At 43.0% G+C, this 21,263-nt stretch overlaps 1 protein-coding gene across 8 annotated transcripts in view; it reads left to right on the top strand.

Moving 5' to 3' along the window:
- LOC1274848 (uncharacterized) overlaps positions 1–21,263 on the top strand; it is a 102,992-nt gene that overhangs the window by 58,742 nt on the left and 22,987 nt on the right. For all 8 annotated transcript variants that reach the window (XM_061645552.1, XM_061645553.1, XM_061645549.1 and 5 more), the window contains exons 3-5: positions 16,331–17,087; positions 18,657–18,707; positions 19,345–19,482. In XM_061645552.1, coding sequence (XP_061501536.1) covers positions 16,980–17,087; positions 18,657–18,707; positions 19,345–19,482 — 297 coding nt within the window. In that variant the 5' untranslated portion in view covers positions 16,331–16,979. The remainder of the gene's footprint in view (positions 1–16,330; positions 17,088–18,656; positions 18,708–19,344; positions 19,483–21,263) is intronic.

The following is a 21,263-nucleotide window of genomic DNA, read 5'->3' as shown; positions in this document are numbered from 1 at the left end:
GATCAGCGTTGGGATTGATGGGTAACAGGTAACCTCAAACCCTGAACCTGAAACCCTGGACGGTAGACAGTGGCCAAGAGTTCACAAAGCTCTATTTACACGAGAATCGTAATTATATGCTAAACGTAAAGCCTCGACTCAAGGGGAAGTAAAACGAAACTCTTGCAAAAGAGACATAGAGAAGATAGCTGGCACGAAGAGGATCTTCAACCGTGGTCAGTGCTATTACGTCAGCGTTCAAATCGTGAAGTGCGGCAGGCATGAGGTGGAATTCGCGCCTCAAACCCTAGGTAGCGGTAGGCGTTTCCATCCCAATGTTGCTGTTGGCAGCTAAACCTGAACTTTGAATGTGCAAGTGGAGGCCAGATCGTGACGATCGTGGTTGAAGCGCCTAATGAAGCAATGAAGTGTTTATTATTCATAATTCCCAAACGAGATCCGGATGATAGTTTACGGAAACGATGAAGCAAAGGTTAAGGGACTCTCATGTAATGCTTAACCATTGGTGAGATCGTCTACAGCCCATTGAGCATTGTGTGAAGGCTTAACTTGATCCCATATCAGCGGTGTGGTTGCTGAAAATCGTATTATATAACAATAACTTTTACTAGAGATTATACATTATTTATCAGCTGTTTTGGGGAGCTTTCCGTAAGACGCCACTGAGCTGCGTGATAGGAGGTCTCTTGGATGACCAGAAACTCCAAACCCCGTCGGATATCCGTTCCACCGGGTGGTCCAGCAGGCGCCCTACAACACAACACACAGCGTTACATGTGTTCCGGGTGTGGCCATAAATCATTCTCGTTAAATTACGGTAATCTGTTATTATGTAGACCCTACCCACCCAAGTTTTCACTAGGGTGGTGCAGCATCTACGAACAATAGACGGTGGGCTAATTTTGAGGTCGGCTCGGTTTGGTTACGTTCCCTTGTCTGCCCTACTGTAGCGATTCGATGATCCTCAATCAACGTTTGATTTCAGTGCAGGTGCAGCACGTCGTAAGGAGTCTCTAGTTCATTACTACCCTAATATCCGTCACCTTACCTTACCTTACAGTTTTGGAATAAATTTCATGTAACATCTCCTTCCTCTAGCAAACATGTTTATCGTGTCTGGTGTAATAGATCGGCTTTAGTGGTTGATATTCCCTGGTAGATCAATCATGTGGCTCAAAACCAGGCTGAAATTACAATCGTCACGCAACATGTAGGCTTGCTGGAGGCAAGCTCATTCGCACAATTTCAACGCTTCGGCTATGTCAACGGTGCGGATTAATCTACGCCTGTTCCGGGATTCATGATACCACTGGTGACAGCGTTTTGTTCTATTATGCTTCGCGTGCTGCCATGCAAGATTAATACGCGCTCACGCTCTCGCCTCAATTGGTTTGTTGTGACTCGTCACCATCAGCATAATGTGTCAACATGAAGCATGATGATGGTGTCCCGCGAGTGCCGGCACGCAGCACAGCGGCGAACATCGTCCTTTGGGTGCGGTGTTTCTTGTCGGTATTTGCATACCCACAATGGACCGCTGGAACGTGCCGTACCATACGGATGATTGAAATTAATTGTACATATTGTACCGATGCACATTCTTCTGTAGACTTCGTAGAAGTCCGCAGCAAACAACCCGATTGCCCATCGGACCATACGACCATAAAATATGATCAACTTGTATCAAACATTCAAATCATTCCCTCCGTATTGTTTGCTCTTTTTTTAAAGAAACTACTCTCGTCTTTCTACCATAAATAAATCAAAACAATCTCTTAAGGTATATTTCATCACACTTACAGCTTTCCTCTTTTTTTAATGCACTCACAAACGGTGGTATCAGCTGGTACGCACTGAATAAACATAATCTTATCAAAACTTTCCATCACATAATATTAAATTTCGCCCTGGCACTGTTCGCACCAGCAGAAGAATAGCACTTTGCCAAGTATTTACCTCTTTCAAGCGCTCGGAGACGATCGTTTCCATCCAATTTTTCCGCACATCCCGCTTCCACCACAGACCGCGTTGGAATAACTTTCCACTTTGCCACTCGCGGCAAAGCGGACGTGCCGTTTGTGGAAAACTTTAAACTCAATTCATAAACTTACTCCTTTCACCGCCTGCAAACAACTAGAAGCCACTCTTCTCTTCCTTACTGGTGGCCACTTGATCTAATCACACTTTATGATGGATTCTCGGTGGCCCCGCCGTATCGTCACAGACCCCGTTTCATTCACCAGAAAGAAAACAAAGCAAAGCAAAGCCCGCTTTTGGATGTAAATCACGCAAAAAAGGGACAATATGGCTGGAAAATGCGGTTGCTTGCTAGCAGAACTTGGACCGGTGTAGCGTTGATTGCTCGCAGTTGTGGGCAGCATATTACGCGTTTCCCACCATTCCCTCTGTCCAATGTGCGACCATTAAAACAATCATTCTTCTACCAAAACAAAATCTATCGCCTACCGCTCGGACACGCATTTGCGTGTGCTTAAGTGGCATAATAACAGTTTTACAAATTAAACGATTTATACCACTCATCATGTACTATTACTACTGCACGCGTTCGTCTATCCGTTTGGCGTTCCACACAGTGCAGCGTTCCACGAACACGAGTGGATTTGTGAAGTGGGCACTCTATTACTCAATTACGAGCTGTGGGAAAATCAATACAGAAGCACACTCCAAGCTCTAGGCTTTGTAGAATCTAAGCGGCAGTTTTACCATTATAAACAGCAGCTAATGAGATGTACAGCACGTAGAAAGATTGTAACAATTACACAATCTAAGAGTATCAATTTATTAAGATAAGCGCTTAAAGTCTCGGTTGCTTCCACATTTTCGAATTACGTACCAAGACTCGACGTAATTCGGTAATAAATTACGACTTCCTAGAATGTGACAATCTCGCTGATCGTGCCTTTGCTCTGTTGTCTTGCCACGGCACCGTTGACATTCTCAAACGCCAGCTCCATCACAGGCTCATCGTCGTCGCTCGCCGTGTTTAAAGATGCGTACTCATAGCAGCCGGTATGCAGCCCGCGATGGCAGCTAAAAGAGGAACCGTCACTTGAATTAATTGCACGCAGTGTATGTGTCGCTGCATGTTCTAGCACTCGTTGACAAATAGTGTCTACTGTGGGAGACACATCCCCCTCTAACCACCCAGCATGCATTGCACACTACCGACACTAGGGGATTCAACAAATAACGCTCCAAAACGATTCAAATGCAGCTCTTCCGATTACCTTACGCTTGCCGAAAACTTCAACGACACGAACCGCCAGCACTTAGTGGTGCTTACTTGTCAGCCACCGCGCACTCCCAGAAAACACTGGGAAGACACTGCCACATATCCAGTGTCAAATCGGATGCACCGGGAGCGGCCCCCATCGGATGACGAGCGGAACATACGGGCAGCGGCTACCTTTTAGCGCTCATGTCACGCTCTGTCGCCGAGCCCGGTAGCTTTGAATTTGCATTCGCTGCATAATGATGTAGCGGCGGGCCGATTCTTGGCGCTGCTCAACCGTCAGCGAGGCCTAAACTATCGTCACAGAACTTTACCCGAGTTGTACTTTTGGTTTTGTTTTGATGGTTTATGCCGTACCGTTGGTGAAGATGGCATCAATGACAGCCTGTCGTAGAAGTTCACCCCGGGTTCTGGCGCTAGATACGAGCTGCCCGAAGGACATACACGCTCTCGATGGCGTCAAGCACGCGTCAAGGCTCGACGGATGAGTCATCGCAGTGTGGAGGAGGTGGAGTGAAACGCGAGCATTTACGTGAACAACCACGTGTGTGTGTGTGGAAGCAAACGCATCAACATAAACAATCTTTGTGGGCGCCCGTTGCTCTCGGTGGCGTGCAAGCCGCCGCCGAGACTTCCAACCCACAATAACACCTCGTAGCCGGGGATAACGATGTAACATTTACACCGACCGGCACGAAATTGCAGCTGACGACGGTCGGGACGACGGTGTATGCTGACGATCATCGCCTTTTGCCATAAGCCTTGGCTGCTGCTGGCCCTCAGCTGCTTCCGTTTCGGGAATGCAAATGTGCTCTCTTTGTGTCCGCAAACACAAATAGCTGCTCATATTTCACGATGCGCGCCGCACGCATATCCTCTCACTTCGAGCTTCGAGTCATAAAAATCCCAACCGTCGTTAGAAACCTGGGCAGGGGAATTGGGAACAGCACCGAAGAAAAAAAAGGGGTGCATTGGGGCAAGGTGGGCGGTGTTGTTTACGAATATTAACAAAACCAACTAAACCAACCCCCAACCGACCTATCAGCCAAGTCGATCGGCTGCTGCTGCTGCTGCAGTTGCATCTTGCATTTGTTTGAGGGTTTTTTATGTTTGTCGCTCCCTCTCCTCGCCAAGCCGTGCTCACATATATTTATGTGGGTTCGGTGCATGCAGCAGCACCTTCTGTCAATATGGGCTCGTGCCGGATCCGTATGGTGATGGGCATGATATAAGTGAACAAAAAAAAACACACACACACATAAGCAAAACTAAGATTTCCATCATAAAAGAAAACATTAGACAATCTCGGTGAATGAGGGACGCCACCTCGCCATCGCCAGCCAAGAGGGAGTTGTTTTTTTCAGTATTGTTTTCTCAAGAAATATGACCGCGCAACAAAGAAAGGCTTTCCCTCGAGCGTACATAGACCCCAAACTCTATGAAATCGCAACCAGCGTGAGAAGCGTGAAGGTTTTTTTCTGAATCTTCAAGAATCGACGAAAGAATTCAATTAAACATTTAAATTCTCTTGCACATCATCATAGTCCCACCAAACACCACGATAATGAGAAATGCACATGCATTTAAATGACGCTCATTTAATCACGCCCCGCTAGGCCGAGCGGCGATTTATAATGACATGGCTGTCAACATACTCATTTTTCTTGGAATGTACTTTTTTCTTGCATTCTTCTTGTTTGCTCTCAATTTGGCATCTCGTTTGTCGATATGCTTCCACGAAATTCCATCACACTCAGCACCATGATTAACTGCACGATGCAGATGGGGCGGGAAGCAAAGAAACACATTAAAAATCCTTTTCAGACCATTTATCTTCACGATTAATAATTTCCCTAATGGGGAGGAATGGAAGCAGGGAGCACAAATGGTACTCGCAATGGGGTGAGTTGGTGAGATGAAATGTGTCGCAAGCAAATTACACTCCCGGATTGTAAGACGCTTCCGAAAGCCATTTCCATGCCAAATGCAAGACGCACGTGCTATCCAGCAGTTTTACTTTTAGATTTGCAGCGAGTGAAGGAAAGGTTGTTGGACACGTTACTAGCAAATCTGCCTGCGAAGAAATGGACGCCTGCCATTTGACGGAGTGAGTGGGGAGAAAGCATCTCGCTTCATGCTTCAAATAAGCATACAAACAAATAGACAAACAAACCAATCGATCCGTGAGAGCGCGCTAAACGAGGGACGACTGTCTGGTGGCAATAAAACTAGAAGAAAGCTCCATAAATCTTCTCCATTGTGTGCACCTCCAACAACTGGCACATATTTTACCCGCCATGCGCCCCAGGACACGCTGCCAAGCTCTGCTGCCCGACAAGACACGGCCTTACTCCCGCGCGTGTAAGATGGCAACAGTCACTCACCAAGCAGCCGGCGCTTGAATCTTGCATGAATGGAATTTGTTCACGCGATGTCTTACCGTAAAGACGCTGCTGCTATCGGCAAGACATTGTCAAGCGGAAGTTGTTGATGATGATTTTTTTTTCTTTTTTGCTTTCATTTCGTTTTGTACCGTTGAAAGAGAGCACACAAATTGTTTCCATACGTTCGTCCAGTGTCCTAACGCGCGGAGCACAGTAGCGGAAAAGCAATGCAAAGGCAGGGAGTGGAAGTTCCATCCAGCATTATCCTTCCGATAGCTTACGAAACGGACACAATGCACAGCCGTGATCTAAAGGCAATACGTCAAAGATTTCAATCTTCCCGCGCGATCATCATCATTCAGCCAGACCCAATGTTCAATTGATTGATCGGGCGTGGATGAAAGAAATTTGCGAAGGCAGAGTCGAAACAAATGATTGTTTGTTTTGTATGTGCGTGTGTGTGTGTTTTTTTTTGTGTTCCACAACTGCCCAACGGAAGGGCGAAATCGATTCCAAAGCATAATCCGGCACCGGGGATGAACCGGGGGTAGCTTATCGCGTTTCGGTTGTCGGTAATTTTAGCACCGTTGGTGACAGATTGCACGTCGCACAGACCCCTCCCACCACCCTACCAACGCATCTGACCAGGGAGGGCTTTGCAACTGAAGTTGCCGGCAGATTGAAATGTTGATTGTGTCGAAAAGGACCACACAAATGTATGTGTATGGAGGCGTTATGGAGAATGTTGTTTGGAATTCGACGCATCGATTCGATTTTAGGGAAATCGGGGGATGTGTTTGTTAGAAGTGATTCATTGTTCTTTACACGCATTGTACGCTGTAGTTTTATATTCCATTCAATATTTTATGGTGATGAAAAATGTAACTGCACATTTATTTTATTCATCGATAACACGTTGTATTGTTGATCCACTGCTGAAGAAATACTTTTGTATTGAGTGAAATATTTGCTTGAGAATAATTTTGTTTGATTTTTTTTGCATTTTTATAAATTGTTAAGTTATATTAAGGAAATTTAATAGAGTTGTTTAAAATTATTCTAATGTTAAAAAATTTAATCTAGAAATGTATAGTTTCTGTGGAAGCATCTCTGTATTGGAATCTTGGCTGTTCATCGAAATATAATAGTTTTCTCTCATTTGTTCAATTTTACTTTATAGTAAACTATACTAATTCAATGCCGGTCTCGTGGTACTTTCGTCAGCCTGTATGACTTAACTACATGCCCCGAATGGGTTCAAGTCCCGAATGGACCGTTCTCATATTCGTAGGACTAACTATCCTGCTATGGTAATAAAAAGTCACTGAAAGCCGAGCCCACTAGTGGTTATAGGAAGGCCTTGACCGGCAACGGTTGTTGAGCCCAAAGAAGAAAATACGATGAATTCCATCAATTATGGATCAGGTGATCCTTTAACAGCCATGAGTAGATCGTTCAATGAGGTTTACACACTGTACGACTTTAACATATCGGAACAATCTTTCAAAGGCAGGTTGCTCAGTAGGCGACTTCAAACATAATATAATCCTGTATATTCCAGTTTCTGCTCTTCGCGATGTATCATTTATATATAAGGACCAAGATTCACCAAGACGTTTATGTCAAGTGGATAAATGAATAAATAAAATAAATAAAATACATCTCTAAAGCCTTGTAGAGCGCCAAAACGTCATTTTATTTTTAAAGATTATTTATTTGATTTTGTGAGGAAATAATTTAAATAAATTTAAAGAGCATAATTCTAATTTTTTAAAAGAACATCGCACAAACGTTCCAAACGCTCCATTTGCCTCAGCATAAAACTCAGCATAAAATTGGAATTTATCATTAGTTCATTAGTTCATTACATTTCACAATGTACAATGTAAATATCATCAGTATTTTGTGACACATAATCACATCACGAGCGATGTTTCTCTGTACTGTAACTCTGTAAGTTTTGTTACTATATTTACGTCACATTTTTGTGAAAAATAATTCTTAGCAATCTGATGGAATAAGTTGCTTCGGAATAAGTTGCTAATCGGATCATGGAGTAAAACAAAAACCAGTCGCACAGAATTTGACTTGTTTTTTTTTCTACACAACCCTTGCGAAACGTTTTCCCGGCCAAGGCACAATGGGCAGTTTAGAACAAATTGCGGGATAAAATTATTTTTGCAGAAATGGTTTGTTTTTATCGTTTGTAGTAAAGTATTATGATAGTAAATAACATTTTATTTGTAGTTCGCATCCATACCACCAGGTGGCGCTACATAAAATAGTGTTTTAAGGGATCTTTGTTTAGTGTTATTAAATTTGTGTGTTTTTTTTCTTGTATTATTTGTTGCTAATAGTATAAACCATTTTAAAATATACTGTAATGTTCCATAATGAAGATTAAATAAATAATAATAATAATAATATATAAACAAAACATAATAATTTTGAATAAGATAATTTTTTCTGCATTGTATAGGACAATTGTAGCTAATTCTCGTCACTTTTACTCAAAGGTAGTACAAATATTAAAAATTTACACACACAACTTAGGTAGATGCTATTACAAGCTCCTGACGTCTAGTTCACTTTTCTAAAGACATGAATAAAGGCATTTAAATAATTGGATAGAGCAGGTGCATTGAAATAAAGTACTTCCCATATTCGTAATGAAAAGCAGCACATATTGTTTGTCTTTGAATATTGATCCAATACCTTTCCAAGTGCTGTACTGCCTTCAGAAGGGGTAATAAAACTACAAATTTCTTCTTGGTTTTACAACTATCTGAAAAAATCAAAATTGTACGATAGCTACAAACTAAGTATTTACTTCATTTGTAAAGTTAAACCCTGTCTTTGTTTTAGTGCGTGTAGCTACTGATATTGAACTGGTTAACGAATCAGAGGAATACAGCTCATTATACAAAATGTCCTTCTGGATGCATTTTCTTTCTTGCAAAATATTCTTTGTAGCATCTCCCCTCTATCCTTATATTTAGTTTGTCATGAGTTTTGGGAGTTTCTTCTCCCAAAACGCCAATAGATGCTACTGCATTCATAACGTTTTCCTGTTATGCGTATAATTTAAGAATTATTTTCCTTATCTTCTTCTTCTTCTTTGGCTCAACAACCGTTGTCGGTCAAGGCCTGCCTTTACCTCTTGTGGGTTTGGCTTTCAGTGACTAATTATTGATTTCCCACCATAGCAGGATAGTCAATCCTACGTATGGCGGCACGGTCTATTTGGGGCTTGAACCCATGATGGGCATGTTGTTAAGTCGTACGAGTTGCGAGTATTTTCCTTATATCCTTATATATAATCTGCAGTAGGACCAAAAGGTATTTGGTTCTGATTTGCTTCATTATATTTAATGATAAAGTTAGGTTAGAATAGAAATTTACATATTAGATAAGTACATGAGCTGAAACTAAGATACACAGGTTCGTAATTGAAATGAAAGTTGATCAAAAGCACGTAGAATATATTTTTGTAGAATACACGAAATACGCTACACTAGGCACCTATGGAGCCGCCTAGTTACGCATGTGTCTGTTTTTAGAAAAAGTTGATGTGAAAAAACTTCAATAAAATTCGCGTTCGCAAACTTTCGCAGAATATTTCTTCACAGATTGATAGTATATATATTACACTATGATGTGACATATATGAGACAACGCCACTCTACGCCACTTTTATAATGGCATCAAGTCAAAAGTTAAAATGATGAAAATTTTCAGGAGGTTTCTTCAGTTATTATCGTATATTTTTGCATAAAATTAACTTAGCTCAAAATTGTTTCATGTGTTTATAAAGCTGACTAAATATCCTTTATAAAATGTCTAAACTTATCAAAATCGGTTCATATTTGAAAAAGTTACAAAGGTTCAAAGTTTTCCAAAAAAGTGAAAATTTTTCTGCGTTTTTTTTAACAAATCTCGACTTTGAGATGTGTTTTCTAGAGAACCAGAACAGATAAAGAGCTCATATTTGGTATTTTTCTTAGTTTAACCCTTAGTATTAAAACCTATTATTTGGAATTGCGCTATTACAAAGTTGATTTTTTTAATTTCATCCCGGCAAATGCCCATTGTGCAAGGGGAGGTTTTCGCTTAGACCTCCTGCCGTGATTTGACTTTGAACGTAGATTGTTTGCGTGCGTTTAACACACATCTGCAAACTTTCCCATGCCAATTGCACGCGTCTCGGCGTGGCGATTCTTTGCGCTACCAACGCTTTCTTTGCTCTAGTTTTTTTTTGTTTTTGGTAATATCTTCCACAAACCTTTTACGCTTTTCATTCGTTTACGTTCGTTCCCTCGAATTCCCGGTGCCAGTTACGATTGGTGTTTCTGTTTCAACTCAACCCATGATCTCTACCGTGTAATAAAACCAACCATTTCGACTGACTCTTGATTTATTTGTCCTTTGCTGAAATCCAATTGAAGGCGAGTGGCTTCCTAGCGACGTCCGATTTAACCAGCCGCACTCTGAGCCGGTTCAATGCAGGAAACGGTGGCTTCCACTAGTGCCCCAGGTTCTGTCTGCGTTAGCCTAATGGCATTTTGCGCGGCCCAAGTGACGCACACTTAACAGGATGTGTCACCGATGCGGGTTCGTTGAAACAAATGGTGGTTTTGGTAGAGATTTTGCTAAAAATATCCACCCACTTCTCGGCTCCAGCGTGCCGACGATGGTTTCGTAAAGTTTGTGGTTATTGGATTCATCCGAGCCTGGTGCCAAACCCTTTTAGCGACCGGAAGTGGAAGTGAAAGACAACACCGACCCATCGTCATCGATGCTTTTTTAGCACCGGGGGTTGATCGGGATAGACGATCCGGTACGGGGTGTGATTCGAAACCATCATCCGGTTGTTAGAGGCTTTTTTTAGCTGCTCCAGTTTGAATAGACAGATTGCTTCTTTAGATTTGTAGGTATATTATAGTAATGCATGTCGTGTTAGTGGCTTTAACATCTTTTTTCAATACAATCGAATGTGTAATCTCTAACTATATTATTCATTTCTGTTCTCTCCTTTTAGATTATTTATATTTTTCTTATATTGACGTTTAAATGTTTTTTTTTTAATTTCAAATGGAATAAAGTTTCAATTACATCTTCGTTAAAATGGTAGTGTAGAATAATGTGGTATTTGTATCACATTTATAATATTCTCATTTTCTTAATTTAGCTCTAAAATGCATCTTGTTTTAATTGGACCTGAGAATAAAGATAGCTCGTACGATGCCTTTAATCAACGTAATTATTTCGATAAAGGAATTGTTCCTACAATGAAAAAACAACTCAAGGACAATTAAAACCGAAATTCTTTCGCACATTCTTTCACGCATTTGTGGTTTGCGTTGGAATTCCAAAATAAATCAAATGATAAATATTTCCCACGCGATGCGTTTTACTTGTTTCTCCTTTCGCGCTTTATGTTATCCCGAAACGGGCATAACGCTCCCACCAGTAAATGGCGTGCAAAAACTCGCCTCAAATCATAATTAATATAAGAAAGTGCGCACTGCAAACTCTACACCACCACCACAGCTTGATTGTAAAGCTACTGTGACAAAGAGGAAAATGCAAACAGCAAACGCAGGAGACACCGCACAATGCTTACAGCCGCAACCAGCTGGATGCTAACAATTTAGGCCCACTCTTGCCCGGGCTGCTCAATTGAATGGAATGCAAGCATCAATTTTCCATACAGCAACTCACCCCCAGCATCGCCTCGGATGGGTGTTACTGCGTGCAGTTGTTCATTTGAAATGTGGCGTAAAAAAACCTCCAAGGCGCAAAGTCAACTGCAAACTCCTCTTTGAGCGCTTGGTAGATGTGTAGGATGAAGCGAAACAAACTAACGAAAGCGGCGCGCTCGTTGCGGCTCAGTTGAGCGCTTCCTCTGATCCTGCCCCATGCGACAAACGATCACGATCAACTCTGCGTGTGAAAAACACGTGAATGCAAACCGCCTGCAGAGCGCTTTTGCGTTTACAAAGTATACCACAAAGTATGATACCAAGAGAGCAGCAACGCTCACTCGATGGATTATGCTCCATGGGGACTTAGTCAACGGGCACAAAACATAACCAACGCTCATGGAAAACGCACACACAGAACAGTGTGTAGTGCATCTTGCAAATAAAAACTTTCCACGGGCAAGAACAAACCATCTGCCCCCGGGACCGCACCGAACCAGACCCCGACACCGTATCGTAACAACACATGTCGTAAGCGGAGCGCACATAAATGCTGCGCTTCTGGTTCGGGAAATTGGAGGGGGGGGGGGGCAGCCAGTGCCTGGGAGATTTTTATGGATGTATCAACATCACTCCGGATCATCATTATCATCGTTCCGAAACAAACGGCAGTTGTGGGAGCAGAAGCATTCGGGTGGAGCAGAACCGAACATTGGACATAGCTGCAACTGGGATGCTGGGAGTGCAGTTTGGGGTAGCAGCAGCCGCAGCATGCCACATTTATCATTTGGTTCAGCTTGTTCACACCACACACTTTAGGGGGATTTTTTTTCCCTCTGCCGGTATCAATCAGCGGTGAGGAAAAGTGCGAGGAAAAACAACCATTTGCTTTAAAGCTACAATTGTACCTAGAACTCGGAACATAACTTGTGCGCCGTGGTCTGCTGCATTCAACCATGCACTCTGTCCATGGCGTGTCAATGCTACAAGCATGCTTTTTCAGCAACAAGTTTTAATCATCGAACCCACTTAACTTATTAATGAGGGCGTGTGTATGTTGTTTGGCCTCGGTGCCAGACGCGGCATAGGGCTGTTCGTTTCGTTCGTTCATTCGTTCGTTCCAGAAGTTCGAGCACTTCTGCGATGACAAATTTGTGTTGATATGGGTTTTGTCTTGACAGCGCTACCACTATAAGCATCATTCAATTGAACCAAGCCGATGAGTAAGTGGCAAGCCTTCAAAGAATTACTCTCATATGCGCAAGCGTTTTTAATTAGAAAGCAAAATATTTCCATTCCCAGAATCGGATCGGAAAACATTGTAACCCCAAGCGACTGTCTGTGCTTATTTCTGTCGAAGCTTATCGCGCCTCGAAGAACTCCATTGGCCACATCGATTTTAATGGCTCACTGACACGATCGTAAATTGCACTACCCATCATCAACGCGGCAATCCGGCAATCGGAAAAGAACTTATTGATGATCCTAGATGGGTCTTTCACAACAGTGAAGCACTGGCCAGATCCCTTGGTCCACTTTGCCGTTACGGTGTGCCGCCGTACACTCTCGTGAATCAGTTGGCCCCAAACGATTGCTTGCCATCAATTATCATCTATCAATTTACGAGCTCATCAATATGCGGTTCATCAGCGTTCGTCGACGTCTTTGGGAGGGGAAAGGAGGAGCCGGAACTACCACGTCTGCCGGATCTACCTTTACCGTCTAAGGGTGCTTCTTACCCTAAGAGAGTATCTCGCCAACGCAGACGTACTCTTGGCCATATACGCAAGCATTTCACAGGACGGCACACTTTTCGTACTTTCGTTCATCTTCCGCCGTTGATTATCGACGCTCGTGACTCGCGTTATTATGCGGAGTGTAGAGCAATCGAGCTGGGCAGAACAAAATACACCGATACAGGGTGTGCCCGGTGGACGGTGGTGCCAGACCGGTCGATTCGCGGCCGGGGTCGCATATCGCGCAGTGCAAGAGCAAATCAATTAAAGTGTCCTCAGCTCGCTCGCTCTCTCTCTCTCCCTGCATCACTGATGATGCTAACGAGTAGCAGCACCACCATCTTGCGTACATCGATTGAAGGACGAAGGACGATGCTGTCTAGCGTGGCGACCGCCGCTCTTCAGTCTTGGCCATTCTGATCTTAATGACCATAAATTAAACAACACACTGTGCAGTGGAATCTGTGCTACGATCGAACCGCGCCTGTAATGATGCGGAAGGACCAGTCAATTGCAGTTTAAACGTCGTCGTTATTATTGCAATGACGATGCACGGGTGGTGCGTTTTAATGCGAAAATTGCTACGATGGTCACAGTATTATTAAGATGTACTTCTTGCAATTAAAGTTATTGCATATGCAATTAAACACCCCGATCAAATTGTACTAAATAAATGGATGTTTAGCGATCAATTTTACGTCGGAACCGTGGTTATAACATGAAAATTTTAAAACTAATAATTAACTATCGTGATTGTTCTAATCATCTTGGCACATTCGAGCATTTCATACTCTTCATTCACCCTGCAGTCCTACCGTTTTCATACGTACAAAAGTAAGCTGTTCGCAATAATCAAGTGCGCTGTTCACTGATTTCGATTTACTAGAATCAGACAAAGCATACTGACTTATGCCACATCGTTGAGTTTGCACTACCACCCAATGTGTTCCATGAAAGGACGGCTGTGTCTCTAGTGGATGCAACAAGAAACCAGTGACCCATTCGGTGGCTTTGCCCCATGTGTTTACAGTGTTTCAATTTGATTATTTTCTTTCGTTTGTCATGGTCGGTTGTTCCCATTTAGAGCGTTTTCGTTTTTGCACTGCCAACTCTCTTACGTTTTGAGCATCCTTCAATATTCTCCCCACATTAACGCCTCTGCACTAGACTGCGACGACCAGCCCGGTGTGACAAACTGGGGCATAAATAAAGGAAGTAAAATAATTAATGGTATTTCCCATGGCCCCATTCTCTCGGCGGTGGGGCTCCAGCATACAGCAACTTTGCTCAGTTTATTTGTCCTGTTCCATTCTGCCCGCCGTACACCGGCTGAGCGAACACTCACTTACTTAATTTGCAAATGCATTCCATGCAGGGACCACCGTTTGTGTTTGCTGGCAATTTGCTAATGGCTTTTAATTATTAAAAACCCATCTCGCAACCTACATACAAACGAGGCTGAGCGGTTGGACTGGTGTAAACTGTTACAAAAAAGTAAAAATAAAGTTTTCCAATTCAAACATTTCTATTAAACTATCATTTATGTTTCATTTATTGCTACACCAGCAAAATCTGCGTTCTGCTGAGGGTTCACATCTATTAAATCAATAATTTTATAGAATTCCTTTGACTTCAAACGCAAATCTGCATCTCTTACTGACAATTACTGGTAGTGACTTCCCGTTTTGATGTGCTGTTTCAACAACTTGTCAATTAAGATTAGCAAATAAAAAGTGTAAATCGATCCCGCTGCGTAATCTTACACCGTATCAATTGTTTTCCGAATGCCGGGGGCGAAAGGTGAGCGACAACAATCGCCACCCGAAGAGAAGTGAAAACAAAAAAAACGAAACGATTGGAAGTTGTTGTAAATGGAATTGATGGACATGTTCGCGTCACTTAGCGCCACGGTCAACGCACAGAGGTGTCATTTCGCGGCTGCAGACAAATGGTTGACAGGCGCTGGTGATAAATGTGATAAAAATAGAGGGAGCATGTATCTGTAGACATTGGAGTCGGAGAGGTGTTTCCATTCATTCAGCTCTCTTCAATTCTCCTCCTGTATTTGACCGTGGCGTGGCGCAAGAGTTTAGTTTGTCTATTTAATTTGAAAGCAGGGCGTAAATAGATATTCGTCAACTACGTACCTTGAGCGCGATAACACACACACACACACGTGCGCACAAAGTACGGGAACGTGTTGGGAGTGATTATTCAATGTGGGGCTGTGTCATAATCGCGGAAGTATTATGCGGTGGTGAACTATGTTCGATGCTCACATTGATAGCTAAATGACGCCAGACAGTAACGAAACAAAGTTCTCGGGAATGGGTGGAACAGCAAACTGCCGTTGTGCAGAAGGGGTTTGTTTACCAAACATACAACTAGCAACTAGCGATAATGTGTAGCTGTGTTGTTAGGGTTAAGTACAACAAATCACTATAAAAATCGACGAAACGCCGGTGAAAGTTTATTTCAGGCGTATTATCTCATGCTTCGGCCTAGTCATCCACGGAAGGCAGTGCGCTAGTCGTAGTAGAGAGTTCTCCTTAATCACTAACGCACGGGCCAGTTCACTGTGATGACGCCAGTTTGACATTGGAATGAACTACCCCATCAGTTTGTAATGACCAGCGGTGGGGAGTGGGGGTTTACCTACTGCCTAATGAGTTTGTTGCCATTTAAACACGCTCACTCTCGCGATAAGGACCTCTGGATGGAGAGCACTCCCGTGACCGTACCATTGTTCATGAAAACATACTGAGCTATTGCACTTGAAAAAAATGCTTCAGGAAGCAAAATTGTGTTGTGAAAGCTCTAAAACCAAAACAATAACATTTTTTCCTAATACACTGTGATCCAATAAGAGATATGTTTTTTTAAACAAATGCTGTTATAGAGATGTGTTTAAAAAATTCTTACACTAAACATCGACTGGCACAACTATTAAAAGTTGAGTTGTAGATATTGTGCATATATTAAGTTCTTATTTCTGCTTTTATATACATCAATCAATCCAAAATGCAATTCTGCCTCTACTTTAACTTCTCGGATTTTGTTTCAAAATGCTCTCCACCCATTTAACCTACAATCTATGAATGAAGCGACCCTTTCCTCAGCCTCTATGGCTACATTAAACACATTTATGCCTATAATGACAGTCATCAACATCATCCATCTTTCGATCACGACTCAAAATCTATCGTACACATAATGACTAATGTTTTAATACTTTCTCTTAATCTCTCTTTCCAGATATTCACCACGAACGTCTTCGTCTTCCGGATGAAAAACATCTAGTGTTGTTTACTCCAGGTCGAGAACTTCCAAAGACAAATCAACATATCACGTCGAGAACAACAAGTAGCACTGCGCGAAAGAACTGATAGGATCCCGTAACATATAAGCGAACGCTTATTAACCAACCGCGCATGTGATCTACCAAACGAACATCGTGTCATCCACCTCAACTACCAGTCAAACGATACGGAGCCGACGGACTCGATCCTAAAAGGGGTAGCACGCCCTTACCCATGCAGGCGAGATCAATGAATCACTGTTGGATGGATTGACGAGAGCGGTCCGTCGCCGTACCCAGAAGGTGATAGATTAGCATCAGGAGAGCGGTTGTGACTTCGCTGTCAACAACCGTGGATCGAGCTCTGGTTTGGTAGAACTAGTAAAAGTGCACATTTTGGTAGTTGTGTGCGTGTGAGCTTCCGGTTCAACTGCCCATTATCAACAACGAAAACAATACAACGAACGTGGCACAAATCGCAGAGTGCAGAAGCTAGTTAGCTCACTGTCTTAACTAATGCCCACGAGCGCTTTCTAAGCGGGAGGACCTATACCGAAACACCACCAAACAGCACAAAACGACGGACAACTCAAACCCGCTACTACAATGAATTTACGATATCAGGAAACGTTTTGTATCATATTTTTACTATGCACCAGTATTACACTCGCAGAAGACTTTGACTTCGTGCCGGAGCAGAACGATGATGTTGAGGTGAGTTGTCTTTGGTTCCTCTTTCTGGTCACTAACAGCTTAAGGCAAGGCAGTAAGGCAGCTTAAGAGCACAATTCAACTCTTCCCAAAAAGGTCCTCCAACATATTCGGCGAAGTTTTGATGGTTCCAGAAATCAATTTACCGCTTGCTCGGACACAAGCGTGTGGGCATGCCTTGCTTTCAAACATAATTTTCTTCGCCTACAGTGAGGATTGTTTTACCTTGAGGAATGAACCTCTGGTAAAAGTTTTGCTACCTTCCAGTCAATCCTTTTTGCCGTCTTTTCCGGGTCCCGGTTACAATCAGTTTACAGTACTGGCTCTGCCATTTCTTTACCTTGGCTTCCATATTTTTTTTTTATTTTGCAGAAATGATAAAGTTTTTCTCCACCAATCTCTTCCTTCCTCTACCAATTTTCACTCATTATCTCCCGAACTCCTTCTTTCGTTCGCGCTCCCGCACTGTTAACTTCCAATCGTCCCAACCGGTCGGCCTACAACAGCTTTCCGAAGAAAAGAGGCACACACAAAACTTTATTATCAAAATGCCAATCAAATGCGCCAAGGTGCCGGCTCCCTGCTGCTACTCCCTCTCTCCCATCCACGGCATCGCATTCCGGAAGCTTATCAAACTCTAAAAACACGAGAACGAGAATGCTAACGCAAGCATTCGCTGCCATTCTTCCACGACCACGAGGAAACACAAACATAGACCACCAGAAAACAATTTGTAAATCAATTAAACTCGCTTGACTTGGCGCAACGGGCAGCGTTGGCTCGGCTATCGAACGGCGCACCGGAACGGACGCTTGGGCTCGCCAAAGACGCGAGAGGTACACGACGAAATGCGTGACTTCCGGGGGCGTGTGCACGCGCTCAGATGAGCTTAGGGAGGGAACGGTGGTGGTTGGTGGCCCACTGATAAATGAGGGAAAATTTGATTTGCATAGCGATTTTGGACCCGGAATGCCGGAATCTTCGTGCCCTCTTGGTTGCTCAGATTTTTCTACTTTTTTTCTATGGAAAAGACTCTGCTCACGTACCGTTGGGAGATTTCTTTTCCGCTTTCTTTTGCGTTGCGGTCTTCGGACGCAATATGCATATGGTTCGGAATGGTTTATCATCTATTTTTCCTGCTGATTCGAGCTTGTTTTTTATTGTAGGATCTCAAAGCAGCAACCAAAAACGTAACTGGCAAGTGAGATCGCGAGATGGATATGAATGGAAAAATTATTCAAATCTATGCACGGTTTCGGGTCGGAATAGGCGAACTGCTTCTGGCGCCTTCTAACAGTTCGAATCAAATTAATTCTTCCCCATCGTGTTGATCGCTATCTAAATGGAGAAATGATTTTACACCTTGTAATAAAACGAACACACACACACACATGTGGCACGGCATCGCGCTTCGATGTTGTTAACCGAGCTAATCATTTACCGAACAGTGTTCTTCTTCCGTGACTGCTGCTGACTGTCCGTATCGTATAATTAATGATTTAATTTGTTTTTATTTTCCATGTCTGTTTTTGTTATCATCTTTATCGCAATCATAAACGCGACCGGGTGTAGCCGATAGCCGCGGAACCTCCAAAAGTAGATAGCCAACCGAAATTATCCAAGGTAAGTGGTTAAATTTATTCCATAAACTTATGGTAGCGTCTTGGTTGGATACAACCAGGAATGAAACATGATAGATATAGTTATGTGTTAGTTGATAAAAAATATTTGCGTGGTTGTATGAAACAATTTGTTCTTCATTTTCTCAACATACTATGTAAATTATTTGAAACTTATTTCTCAAAAATCATTCAAATAAATGAAATATTAGATTCATTTTTTTCTTCCCACACAATAACATAATTATACGGCGCCGTTTTGTAAAGCAGTTCGATGCAACTTAATATAGTTTTAATAGTCGCTGTCACCTACATTCAACACAGCCCACAAACACAAACAGGACACAAGCCATCACTCACCGTCCTACAGTCATTTTCCGCGTTTGCCCATCATGCCCCTGCCCGTGTCAGCCATCGATCGTTCGGCGCCCCCGCGGGACAATGGTTCTACCCGCAAGACATGGCTCACGGCGCTCGAGATTGATCGATGGCCTGGCAGGGGATTTAATTTCGTCTGCTACACACGCAACGTGTCCAAAAGCCACGGCTTTATTTCTCACTCACCGAAGAGCCAAGTTCATCAATTAACTCGGTGTTTCAGCGCATTTCTAAACGTTCCTCTTTTTTTTCGTTCGTTACAGGCCGGTGTTCGCTGTCTGCCAACGGAAAGCACGATCCAACTTTCTCTGATACTCCGGGCCAAGAGCTGGAAACACGTCCAGACAAGCCTGAAGCAACGCACAATCAGTAAGCTGGCCGAATATTTCTTAGTCCCCGAGGTAAGTTGCTGGATTTCGATGGAATTTCAAACAGAACAGGGGCTGCCACTAGAGTACCTGTCCCCCCTCGCTGGAAAATCGATAGCGTGGGAAAATGTTAAGAATTAAAGTTTTCTTTCTTGTAGCGGATAATGCTGTGTCTCAAATTTAAATCACTTTAAAGCACACACACACAACTTGCCTGTTCGGTCGTTAACGCACCCGTAGTAGCTTAGACTTCATTATCACCGACGTAATGGAAATTGTTCATTTATCGAGATGCTTAATCGTATTATTAGCTCACTCTTGCTTGACTGATCTGGCAGTGCTTTGCTCGCTTCTTCGAATGGACGTATGATCCATTAACATTCTTCAAAGTCGTTCAATTTAGCTCCAAACTGAACGGTGTTTCTCGATTCCTTGGAATCAATCCAACCGAAATGTTGTATCGGTTGCCCAAAGCAACGGGTAAAGCAGAACGCTCTGGCACCCGTTCCCACTGGTGCACAATCTGCCTATCAATCTAGCTAACGGCTCAGTTAGTTAGATGTGATAGGGCCATTACTTCCAAATGATGTCGTTACTGTCATCCGTCGAAACTGTACCACAACGGAAATCCCGAATCGCCGGACACTCTGCTCTGCAAATAGGAGACCGTACGAAAGCTCTATGACGTGCCTTCCAAAAGATGCAATTTAAACCATTAGAGCAGGTCAACAGCACTACCACAGTCTACCTGCCTGCCAATGGATCGTAAATTACAAATTGCCGCATTCGGTGCATTTGGTGCGGTTTTTGACATGCTTGCACCTGCACCAGATGGTAAACTACTGTGACATGTCGCTGCAGAATACGGCTTTGGGCATCAGGATGTCCGAAGGCTATTGGAGTGTAGCACCGGACGTTTGATGAAGGCCCTTTGATCCCTTTTGATGGTAATTAAATTGGATCTAGTTTTTTGAGTGTTTGCGTAATTGATTGTTGAATTTGGAGATGTTTGAAGCAGCGTTTGTAGAAACTGGAGTTGATGATTTTGACAGAGTGGTTTTATCTATGAGCTCTCTAATATGATAGTAAGAATTTGCACAATAACCAAAACAGATCAGAGTTTAACTCTTTCTTTTTTAATACTTAGTCTAAATATAAACAACTGCCACAATTTGAACACATAACACAGTGAGTAAGCAGATATTCATTCACCTCACCAACAATGTGCAAAATATAAACCGTCCATTTACTTGCAATAAAGCGTGCTGGACATTATCAGAGCACATCTCGTATCTCGTACGAACATTAATTCCACGCTATGTAATACGCTTAATTACTAGCAATAATGTGTTCACACCATCGCGTTAAGCAAACGCCAACGACGTTCCTTTCTCTCGGTGACACAAATGATTTCGAGCTTCATAAAATCAACCAATAACAGAGTCAGCAAAAGCGATAGCTGCTGTTCAGCAGCAGCACTTTCTTTATTCTAGCCCCGCCGGAAACGAGTCAACAGAGGGTGGGGTTGACCCCCACCCGACAGACGGTCGGGCACGATGCTTCTTTTATGCTTGAACGATTAAACACCGAAACGATCTCATTTGATACGGATCCGGTGTCGTACGCTGTCCCATGTCTGTCTTCTGCTTGGCTGAGCGCACTCGCGTTGTCTCGCTGCTGGCCCAGATATCGTCCCCCGGAATAGCAATCTTGCATAGTTGCATGTAAAGCAGCCAAACCCAAATGGCCGTGATGCTACAAGAAAGGGAAGACGATGGCTGGAATGCAAATCAGTTTTCTTTTCCTAAACCCTC

This window comes from Anopheles gambiae, chromosome 2, assembly GCF_943734735.2.
Source record: "Anopheles gambiae chromosome 2, idAnoGambNW_F1_1, whole genome shotgun sequence".
NCBI classification, from domain to species: Eukaryota; Metazoa; Arthropoda; class Insecta; order Diptera; family Culicidae; genus Anopheles; species Anopheles gambiae.
Note: the sequence above shows the minus strand (reverse complement) of the source record. Positions and strands in the feature narration are given on the sequence as shown.